This window comes from Nelumbo nucifera, chromosome 3 (assembly GCF_055504915.1).
Source record: "Nelumbo nucifera cultivar China Antique chromosome 3, China Antique-T2T, whole genome shotgun sequence".
Classification (NCBI taxonomy): Eukaryota; Viridiplantae; Streptophyta; class Magnoliopsida; order Proteales; family Nelumbonaceae; genus Nelumbo; species Nelumbo nucifera.
This window is the reverse complement of record NC_142651.1, coordinates 43834115-43846036: the sequence shown is the minus strand read 5'-3', so window position 1 is coordinate 43846036 and position 11922 is coordinate 43834115. Positions and strand designations below refer to the sequence as shown.

The window sequence follows — 11922 nt, the reverse complement described above, 5'->3', positions numbered from 1 at the left end:
TTCTCTCCGTGATTTACGGTGTCAAAAATCATGGGACTACTTATTACAGTAGCTTGCGTCACACTATTTGACGTCTCTTGCCTTTCCTAACTCCTAAATCCTAATCACTCGAATCCATCGAGTATTCCGTATTCGTCGTCGTTGGTGGTTTTTATGTAATTATCTCAAAAATGGGATGGCAACCTACTTACCAAGTTACCATGAAAAACAGGAGAGTACAGCGAAGGAAGTTAGAGAAAGACTCAAAGAAGCGTGATTCGGTTTAAACCCGAGTTGGGAATGACTACAAATCAGTGTGGGCCTGGTCCGCATGGGTTGGAGGGAACTCAAATATACTTCTTGTATCGTAGATCATTTCTATTTCTACAATTAGGGTCATTTTTTTGAGGAATTTCCAGTTTTGTCCAAGTTTTCGTCTGAGAGGGAGGGACTAGGGAGAGAAGTACGCAAAGATGAAAATAGCAATAGGAGAAATGAACGGAAAACTGAAGCTTGATTAGGATAGTAGAGCTGTAGAGGAGGCAGAGCTAATAAAAATATTACTTTTAAAAAACAGGAGGTAAAGAAAGAAACACAAAAACAAGGACGAAGCGAGAAAGTAGCGTTTTTATATAAGGATTCAAGGAGGCTCCTCAGAAATTTGAGGAAATGCTTCTCTCTTAATCCGAGGTCGCTTCTCTTTCTTTCTTTATTTTCCTTCTTTTCTTTCTCATATCTGTTCCCCGAGCTGTTTTTCCGGGATTACGGTGGATCACTAGCTTGATTCATTGCAGATAACTAGCACCAGCCCAAAAAGAAGATAAAGACAGACCTGAACCAACGAGAGAAGCTCTCCGTTCTCCATTAAGTTCGTTCCATCTCTCTGTTTCATAGTTTAATTGTATTAAGTATGAATTGTTTTATGCATTTGGTAACTGTATCTCACTTCAAATGGAATACTCGTGGCAATGGATTCCTCGAGTTGCGTTCTTTGCTTCTGTTAAATTTCGCTCTGTGTATGTATATCGACGTGCGTTGTGTACTCTGTTTTGAACGTTTTCCGTTTCTAGTAGTGTTTTTTGTTGCAGTAGATTGGAAACTCAACAAGATTGTATGTTTTAGATGCTTCTCTGTAATAACGAATGTGTTATCTACTCGTTCTTTGACTTGATCTTGTTTGGGCTTTGTTATATTTTATTATGCCTTGATGTTTAAATTTGATTTACTTACTCTTCGTGTATTGTTCAGAATCTATCGATGCTCTCTATCTTCTTAATTTGTTCTTTTCTTTTGGCTTTTCATTGTTAGGTGAGATTCACTGTTCTTTTCTTTCTTTTCCTTTTGAATTAATAGGCAGAGTCCTTATGAGAGCACCTAAGAGTCATTAATTTGACTAGAGAAGGGAACTCTTCATTGCCGTAGTTGCTATTTAATTACCTTTGATCCCGGTACCAACTAGTATTTTTTTTTCTTTTATCAGTCTTTCCTTATCTTTTCTTGTCCTTTTTTTTCTTTCTCTGTTCTGCCCAAATATTTTGGGATAATTTGGTTATAGAGGTGAAAACGCTTCATGATTCTTTATTCGAGAATTGATCAATGATTGAGGTATCTGTTTTAAGGCTACTTTCTCATGGAAGCTGGCATAGTTAAGAAGAAACTGAAATGCTTTATTTACATGTTGACCAACCTTTGGTAGTTCAATGTTCATGCATAATATCTATGCATAATAGTGCACTAATAAATTAGAAGTTCGGCATTTTTTTGGGCTGGATTTTGGAACATTGGTCTTGTCAAAGATAGTTCTCCATACATTAGTTTCCTACTCTGCCTTAAGATGTATCATTCTTCTGCAGATACTTGGTTATCATGGGAAACATGAAGTACAAAGATAAAGATGGAAAACCATACCCTCATAGAAGTTCTAGGGTGATGCCCATGACTTTGATGCTTCTTATACTTTGTGGTTTTTCCTTCTATCTTGGTGGTATTTTGTGCTCTGAGAAGAACAGATTCCTTGCAAAGGACTTAAAGAAGGATATTTCTAGACCAGTACACTCTTCAAAAGAAGCCATATCTGCTCCTCTTAAAGTTCAACCAGTCATGTTCCCCGAGTGTGGTATCGACTACCAAGACTACACTCCATGCACAGACCCAAAGGTATTCCTTGACCACTGTATTCGTTCTGTAATGGACTTTTATTGATCAGGCTCAAGGTATATAGTACCAAGTTGCTTAATTGGAATATATCTTGTTTTGCAGAGGTGGAGGAAGTATGACCTACATAGACTTACTTTTTTGGAACGGCACTGCCCTCCAATCTTTGAAAGAAAAGAATGCTTAGTTCCTCCACCAAACGGCTACCGGGTTCCAATCAGATGGCCAAAGAGCAGGGGTCAATGTTGGTATAGGTAATGCAGCTGTCTGTATCTAAATTCCGCTGCTTCAGTAGTTTGTCTTCTCGTTTTCTCTTTAGTAAATACTGTTGAGTGTACCATATATGTCATTTCAGAAATGTTCCTTATGATTGGATTAACAAGCAGAAATCTAATCAGAACTGGCTGAGAAAAGAAGGAGATAAGTTCCTCTTTCCTGGTGGAGGTACAATGTTCCCCAAAGGAGTTAGTGCATATGTTGATTTGATGCAGGATTTGATTCCTGAAATGCAAGATGGATCCATCAGAACTGCTCTTGATACAGGGTGTGGGGTGAGTGCTTTTCTTTCTTGTTCTTTTACAATACTGGTGTAGAATTTCGACTCCTGAACAAATGTAATTTATTGACATGTAACAAATGTATGCTGATGTTAACTCACTTATAATTTAAGCTTCTCAATTGAAGAGATTTTTGTTAACAGTGTGTGGATATTTCATTTGCCCCTGTTTTTTACTAGTACCTATATGCTAGTTGATTACTTGGGAAATAAGTGAAAATAATGCAACTGTTACAAGAAGTGCATGCTAATTCTTTCTCTAAGTTATTCTATTTCAGTCATATTATGTTCATGAATATTGATTTGATAGTCCTTGCTTTTGGTTGTTTCCCAATTCCCATCCCCCTCTGTTAGTTGGACATGTTTTACTAGATCATCTTATTGACGACCAAGGTAACAAGTAGTCATATTCTGCAATGTTGGCCCAGTTTCTTCTCAGAGGCATCCTCTCTCTCTCTCTCTCTCTCTCTCCCTCCCTCCCTCCCTCCCTCCCTCTCCCTGGAAAAGGAAAAAATAAATTAATCTATGTCAATACTCTGGAGAAAGGTTGCTTTCTATCGCTAGAGAGCATTTCACATTATCTATTTTGCCTGTGGTGATATATAGATTATTTTATACAAATACCTTTTTACTCATTTACAACTAACTAGATACTTTTATCCCTTTTCCCAGGTTGCTAGCTGGGGAGGTGACTTATTAGATCGTGGGATTTTGACCGTCTCTCTAGCACCAAGAGATAACCATGAGGCTCAAGTTCAATTTGCACTAGAACGTGGAATACCAGCAATCTTGGGTATAATTTCCACACAACGGCTTCCATTCCCCTCCAATTCATTTGATATGGCACATTGTTCAAGGTGTCTTATCCCATGGACAGAATTTGGTAATTTCTTCTCTCTAAACTCTTGATGCTGTTTATTAACAATTATGACTTGATTTGGAGACCAAAATGTACACAAATACATGAAACAGAAATATGGTTCCTCATTTCCTGAAATCCCGGCAAGGGATATCGCTATGAATAATTCCTTATAATATGCTCATCTCGTGCTTCTTCATCTAGCCTTTGAGGCCCTGTTCATTTACCCGTAAATAAGAAGGGGAAAGTCGGTCAATGAGTATCTCTTTTTCATTGACCAACTTTATAGTGTTCATTTTACATTAAGTATTGGGCCCTATGGTAAAGAGAGATTCATTTATTCGGTTAAAACTTATGTATCTCTGAGGTGGGCAAGTAACTTTCCCACTTAAAGGAAAATTTATAAAACATGATGGGACAAATTTATCCTTTTTAACATTAGCTTTTTATATATAAAAATGTCATTATATTACTTACCTGGGAACCGAAAGAACATGAATAAGTGATATTTTAACATGCATAGACTTTCTAATATTATAACTTCTTCAAATTTACTTTTACATATTCTTAAGTGTGTTAATATCTGTTGTCATATTCAGTATGCATTACATCCAACACTGGTATGCTAGGCATGCACAGGTTTCTGTATCATAGTTATATATTGGGGACAATCGTAGTTGCATGATTGTTTTTTATCAGTTAGACTAAATTACATACTTTAGTACAAATATTTATTACATTTTCTGCCTTCTATTTTCTTGATTTTTTGGCCAAAAAATTAAAATTATTGATGTTGGGCTTTTCATTTTATCTGTAGTATATTTATTTTTAAAGGAAACTTAAGATGCCTATGTGATATAATAATAGGAAGGAAGCACAAACCTAAGAGCCTCCTCTGCTCGGGTGAGACAATTGGATGATATTAACAATTTCTTTTGGCATTATGAAATACATGGTGAATGGTTTAGAAAAAGTCAAAAGGGGTAAAATGTTTTATGCCAGATGTTCATGATCTAGTTGATTTATCTTTTCCTAATGACATTCATTTGTATATATATTTTGATTGATAAATTACATTTGATTAATTTGATCATTTTAACTAATTTGTAAGTTTCATTAAGATAAACATCAAAAGCATCTATATTTATTCCTAGTTTTAGTGACAATCACCACTGACGGTGAGTAATTGGCTTTCTTTAAGGTGGAATATATCTCCTAGAAATACATCGTATCCTTCGACCTGGTGGCTTTTGGGTCCTCTCTGGGCCACCGGTGAACTATGAGAACCGATGGCGAGGATGGAACACAACTATTGAAGAGCAGAGATCAGATTATGAGAAACTACATGAGTTACTAACCTCCATGTGCTTTGAATTATACAATAAAAAAGATGATATTGCTGTGTGGCAAAAATCTCTGGATAATAGCTGTTATGATAATCTTGCTACTCCAGATGTCTATCCACCCAAGTGTGATGATAGTACTGAACCTGATTCTGCATGGTACACTCCACTCCGTTCTTGTGTTTCTGTTCCAAATTCGAACCTAAAGAAATTGGGGTTGAAATATCTCCCAAAATGGCCTCTTCGACTGCATGTAGCCCCTGAACGCACTGGAACCATTCATGGTGGAAGTTCTGGGGCATTCAATCAGGATGACAATAAATGGAAGGTGCGGGCCAAGCACTACAAGAAGTTACTTCATGCAATTGGGACTGACAAGATAAGGAATGTTATGGATATGAATACAGTGTATGGTGGCTTTGCTGCAGCTGTGATCAATGATCCCCTGTGGGTTATGAATGTTGTTTCTTCCTATGCTCTTAATACACTCCCGGTGATCTATGACAGAGGGTTGATTGGAACCTACCATGACTGGTAATTTAAATGCATATGATAATCGATTTATACAATATTCACATTATTAAGCACTACAGAATGAAGCTTGATATCCCACAAAAAGGCAGATTGTCATGCAACATTTTGCTTATTATCAAATTAACATCTTACTATATTTTCTTGGTTTGCTATGATTGAGATTAGCTGTCTCTTGGCAGGTGTGAAGCATTCTCAACATACCCTCGAACATATGATCTCTTGCACCTTGATGGGCTCTTCACTGCTGAAAGCCACAGGTAAAGGACTTTCAACTTGGTTTACATCATTTCATTATGTGAAGCAAATCATTTCATGTTTTCGGTAAATGCCTTAGTTTCTTTCTAGTCTAACATAGTGTGTGAGCTACTGGTGACAAGTGTGAGTCCATGTTAACATTGTCCCATTTACTTTTTGGCAATATTGGTTTGGTAATCTTGATAAGCAGCCTGCATATTGCATCACAAAACGCTACAGTTGCGCATTGTCACAATAAGTAAATTGTAGAAATGAATCAGATTCTCTTTACTCATTTTGAAAGGAGTCCATATTTTCCAGTTTTGATGCAAGTGACAAACTTTGGCAGGTGTGACATGAAGTATGTGCTCTTGGAGATGGATCGCATTCTCCGGCCAAATGGTTATGCAATAATTCGAGAATCTAGCTACTTTGTGGATGTTGTGGCAACCATTGCCAAGGGGATGAGGTGGAATTGCAGGAAGGAAAATACTGAATATAAAGTGGAGGAAGAAAAAGTATTGATCTGTCAGAAGAAACTCTGGTACTCCTCTAACAAAAGTCTTAGATAAAACATAGAGAAAAGACCAAAGAAGACAAAACGTGGTGGAAAATTCACCAAGAAGATTTGTAGAGAGAGGAAACGAACGAGAGGCATAATTTCTTGAAGTGAAGATAGAAGTTCCAAAATCTTTCCAGCCAGAAGGAAAATCTTTCAGTTAAGAGGTCAAAATATCATAGGTATCATATCAAGATGTGGTTAAGTTCCCCGATAATCTGATTCATTAATTTCTAGTTCCTCGTACAGATATATTCTTTTATAGGCAGTGAGCAAACATTAGACGAACGTTTTTTTCTTTTCTTCTTTTTTGGGCCTTTTTCTGTTAATATTATATAATTTGGGAAGTAGAAACTGTATCAAATTTTAAGTGCCTGGTGATCACAGCATTCTATTCATCTGTTGGGCATCTGCTAAGAGGCACCTGTTTCCCGTTTTGTTGATTCTAGCATAAGATTAGTGTCTGTAAATGCTGGATTTTTCGTTCTTATCTGTGGTAAGATCTGAAAGCTTGCCTCAGTAGCAACATTTGACAGCCTGGCTATGTTAGATCCTTTCAAATAAATAAAGAGAAACAACAATAATTTTAACATGGAATCATGACAAGTAAGAAGCAAATTAAAGCATGAATGGGAGTCTGGGTAAAGCTGCAAGGGTTTTTGGCATGTTTGGTTCACTGTCACAGGCATCATTATTTAAATTCTTACTCATTCTGTACAAGAATGAACTAGAATGAATAACGTGAGAGTGTTTGGTTACAAAATTCTTGCGATGGGTCTCATTCATTTTAGAATGAAAAATGGCCCCATGGCCCAAAAATTGGTGTAGCTTGCAGCACGAAAAATAACCGTGCCCCAGGTTGTCCATTCACATTCCTCCTTTGACTCTATCATACCCTCTCTCCCTCTCTCTGGATATTCACAGTGGTCTCTCTCTCTCTCTCATGGTAGAGCCTTAGGGTTATTTGCAGTTTTGGTAAGCACTCTCTCTCCTCATCAGCCCAACTGGCCTTTCAGCACTTATTTTTCCTCTCTGCAAAGCTGTGGTTCTCTAGTTGTCTAATCATTTAAGTCATCTATTTGTCCTGTTTTTTGCACACAAAACCCTAATCTATTAGCTCTTTATCTGCAATCTAGGTTTGCTTTTTTGGCTCAGGTTTGAGAGAGGTGATACTTTCTCATTCACATGGTGTTTACTAATCCAAGAAAGGGGAGGACATGCAAAGGTATTTTGAGCATTGATCTCTTGATCTTGTTTGTCTTGGTTTTGAGCATCTCTAGTATGCGCAAAATTAATCATTTCAGTTCAACAGAATTGAATTTACATGTCTAAATTAGTTTTTGTTTTTTTACGGATCCTATGTTGGATTGTCAATCTGAGTCTTCTAGGTTTTCTATATTAGAAACTTTGCATGCATTTCAGTAAATATCCATTTGTTTCCATAGAGACCTGTTGATAACAGCCAAGTCAATCTCATTTTCCAAATCTCTCAGGGCTGGTTTACAATTTATGTTGGATCACAAACCTTTCAATAGAACCTGCATATAAACCATTCACAAATCAGAGCTCTTTTAGAGTAGCATACTGAGAAAAACAGTTTGGTTGCATAATTGTATTAGTATCAGTTACACTGTTACCCAAAATTAAACTTTTTTCGATAGCTGAAGTCTAACCTTTCTTATCCTCTATGCATTACAGAAGATTAGTCAATCACATTCTTACCTCTTTAATTTACTCTGGGAATGGCATGTAAGGACATTCTTGCATGGTTTATTGATACCATAGGGAAGAGATAACAACAGTTGGTAAATGATTTAACTAGGGTGTTGGTTCCATCATCTTTTGGTCCTTATGGAAATGCAGAAATGAACCTACTTTATGACTAAACTAACCAATAGCTGATAGGAAACAACAAGGTCATAGAGTGATGCCATAATGGGCTTGCCAAGGTACCTTGAGGATGTATGACAGTATTTGAGCCAAAGATTTATTAGTGGTGCTCACCTACCCATCATTTTCCAAGTTTTGGCATTAACATAGAGATTACAACTTCACAAGGTGATTGTGTTTCCACTTCCAGTTTTGTTTCTTGGCCTACTTTTAACGCAGTCTTGTACTGTTATAGCTTATGATTTCTACCAATTGTTTTAACCGTGGTGTCGCTAAGCAATCCTTGTACAATAGAAGTATCTGGAACATCCTTTCTTTCATTTTACATTGTTTCCCTCTTCATAGTATACTTTAGAAGGAATTGCAGGTTTTCTTAAAAATACCTTTCTGTACAGATAAGAACAGCCACAAACATGATCTCATAACCATGATCTCACAGGTTGAATCAGAAAAGTTTTGGTGTTTTCCTTACTTCTTGGGTTTACATTTCTAATCTTTTTTATTACAACTTCATATTTTTAGTGTCTTCCAGAAATTTTGTGGTTATTTCTTTTATTTAACTTCATGCTACTTAATAATCCAGTGGGACTCAAACCTGCAACTGTTGGTAGTTTGACCACTAGTTCCAAGTGCCGGTGGATATAAGAATGCTGTAAGAAATGGTGAAATAAAAATCCTTGTCCATTCCAACTTCAACTTGTGAGAATGGAGAAGGTTTTGGCATAGGCTCCACAGTTACCGTTTCTTTCTTTACAACCTTCCTTACATCTATAGCTGTGTAACCTATAACAGAGTGAAACCAGTCAACCCCCAACTGCAAAGGAGAAAGCATCCTCTCATTTCCTAGAAAGAGAAAAAAAAATTACCTACCTAAAAGTCTAGCCTAGTGTATCTGTGTTAACAACCAATGGGATGCTGACATGAAAACTAAAAGAAAGAAACAAGCTTGGTCAGGAAGCATATGATTCAAATAACCATTGGAAGACCTAATCAAAGATAGCATAACAGAGGTAAAATCAAAATCAAGGGCAATTTCCATGAGGTTGATCTAAAAATTTTGTTCAAAATCTGAAGCTTGAGGTTCCAAATTTTGAGCTTATAGAGATTGTTAAAGTCCCCAACTTTTGTGTGTGATATACTATTCCCTGATCAACCATAAAAGCTACCGTAGAGCGTTAATGTTGTACAGAAGGTACTTGGCATGTTCTCGATGTGCCAGGAGAAAGAATTATTTTTCCGATGACCCATACATATTAAACCAATCTCTTAGATCAGAATCTAGGCAAGAGAAAAACTTGGTCATTAACTACTAGTTCAAAAGAATCAGGACTTGTAAAAGATAACCATGATTTCAAAAGGAACATGGGTTGAGCAAAGCAAAACTCATCCGTGTTATGTTAAGGACAATTTGTGGCAAAGAAAATTCACCTATTCATTTGAGCAAATAAACTTCTCAATCTGGAACAGTCTCATCTATTCCATCAGAAACACAGGTCCATAATAGGGTGGTTTCAGTACATACTCCATTCAAGAAGTGTGGTGCCCAGGCCAGTATGAGAATGATAGCATCAATGTGTACGATTATATTTGCCAAGCGAGGACAATCAATAAACATGAAGTCATCATCACAACCAAATGCATAAAACCTTTCTTGTTTCTTGTATTTTTTTTCTTTTTCATAGTTTGTATTATTGGTGTGTGGCCCACGTGCTTTGTTGGTGTAAGTTTTGCATTTTTCTACTATATATCTTCCAGACTTCCATCGAGTATTGTATTTATACCTTTGTTATTATTGTGGTTAATAACGACATTTGCAATCCAATGGGTTCAAAATTTATTATCATTATTGTCACAAAAAGAATTCTTTTTTTTTTTTTTTGAAAATAAAAGTGTTTGCTTCATAGCAACATTTTCTCGTTTGCCCATTTATCCTCTTTTCTTGTCCATTCTAGAATTTCATTATGAAGAAAAATAAGAATGAGAGTTGAACTAAAACATGGCTTTAGGCTCTCATATGGATATTGGCAGGAAGAATAGCTCATATTGACAGGGTAATCTGCTCGATTGAACCTGGATCTGCTTATTGCACCACTGTGTTGCAGGATATATATATAACCAATGACAAGTAAACATGCCACTGTTCCATACTCTGTCATTTGAGCTCCATGTGTACAGAACGCCGGCGTGTTTACTCGTGATTGGTTATGTAGCCCACCATACACAGCAATTCGAGCGGCCCATCCCTAAAATGTGCTTGATTGGGCCCTTTTTACACGGTTCTTTTGATTTTCATGTTCTTAACCTTGGATGTTTTGGTTTATCTATTATATCAATTTTCTAAGAGGTAGCATCCTTTGCTGTATCCTTTTAACTTGTTTGCCGGAATGAGGTTTTCCTACGTGAAAAAAGAGAGAATTTAATTAAGTAGGCTAAGTAGGGATGCTAATGCTTTTAAGTTGAAGTACAAAATCTGGAAAGTGATCAGTGCTCTGGAAAGATTTTAAAAATGGTAGTTTAATTATAAAAGGGCATAACATGTAAAAAACTGAGTATTCACTTTACATTGTTGTGCACCAACAGGCCTACAATTCTTTGGCCTCACCTCAAAAACAATGTAGAATAAGAATGATTTAAACTCTAGGGGCAGGTTGAAAAGAAATTGGGTGAAAACGATAAGAAATGATTTAAACGCCCGTAATTTAATGATCGATATAATGTTGGATAGAAAAGAATGGAAAAAACAACATTCATTAGAGTTGAGCAAATGGGTAGGTTCTACTTACAATCGAATGGAACCAACCTTGAACTGGCCTTGAACCAACCCTACCCAATCTGTTACAAGGTAGGGTTTGGTTCCAAATTCTTGGAACCAACCCCCACCCATGCTAGTTCCAGGGTCTAGGGGTTTATCTTACCTGAACCAACCCAATTAATCAGCCTTGGTTAGCCTTGGTGGAACCGACCTTATATGAACCTGCCTTAGAACCGAACTTGCCTTGAAATAAACCCCAAAATACTTTTGGGAATGTAAAGATTTGAAACCAAGCATTCATGGTTACAAAGGCCATGGTCTCACTTGACCATTGAGTTGCTTAAGTAATTTGATATTTTATTTTCATTTTAATATTTGAGTGTATACAATAAATAGTGTAAAAGATAATATTTACAAAATGTAAATTTAATTTATAAGTTTTAACCATATAATGGTAATCTACATATAAAGTTATCCAATTTAATCAATAAAAGATAATATAAGTTTCAAACTATATTATATTTATTAAAAATCAAGTTTTTAAAGAACATTTTTTTTTGTGAATGGGGAGAGTAAAGAAAGTACAGGTTCCATGGATAGACCCTGGAATCGACCCCGAAACCACCAAGGCCAGAATCGACCTTCACAGGGTAGGATCCAGTTCCAAAAACCTTTTAAAAGGTTTAAATTTAAGAAACTGCAAAGGTATTATTAAAAAAAATTAAATTTCCAATGTAAAATATTTTAAACTAGAAAATATGGAAGTTTTCCCACTTTCCCATATTAAAAAATTTAAATGTAAAACATATATGGTCTAGTCAGATCGGTTTTGGTCAGTTTACACATAGCCAAACCAAAACCAACCTGACGTCTCGGGTTAGCATAATGCCTGAATAGAAGCCAACTCACGAAAATTGTTAAAAGCCAATCAACTTGGGTCGAGCTGGATTGGGTTGGTCAGTTTGGTTAATTTGATCAATCTTATGAATTGCTCTATTAGGAAGATCTTTTGACAATGCAAATTGCTAAAAGATGTATTGAGCTTTTGAGGGTCATGTCTTC

At 36.3% G+C, this 11922-nt stretch overlaps 1 protein-coding gene across 2 annotated transcripts; it reads left to right on the top strand.

The window, feature by feature from the left end:
- The first annotated feature begins 467 nt into the window (after nucleotides 1–467).
- On the top strand, nucleotides 468–6688 carry LOC104612883 (putative methyltransferase PMT21). 2 transcript variants are annotated; one of them, XM_010280510.3, is made up of 9 exons: nucleotides 468–669; nucleotides 774–847; nucleotides 1833–2136; nucleotides 2239–2387; nucleotides 2489–2684; nucleotides 3362–3572; nucleotides 4750–5425; nucleotides 5605–5682; nucleotides 6009–6688. In XM_010280510.3, exons 3-9 carry the CDS (start codon nucleotides 1846–1848, stop codon nucleotides 6229–6231), a joined length of 1824 nt encoding a protein of 607 aa, XP_010278812.1. In that variant the 5' UTR covers nucleotides 468–669; nucleotides 774–847; nucleotides 1833–1845; the 3' UTR covers nucleotides 6232–6688. The 2 variants fall into 2 exon arrangements, with proteins under 2 accessions (XP_010278812.1, XP_088755936.1); XM_088899810.1 differs by lacking the exon at nucleotides 468–669 and having other exon boundaries at nucleotides 705–847.
- The last annotated feature ends 5234 nt before the right edge of the window (nucleotides 6689–11922 follow it).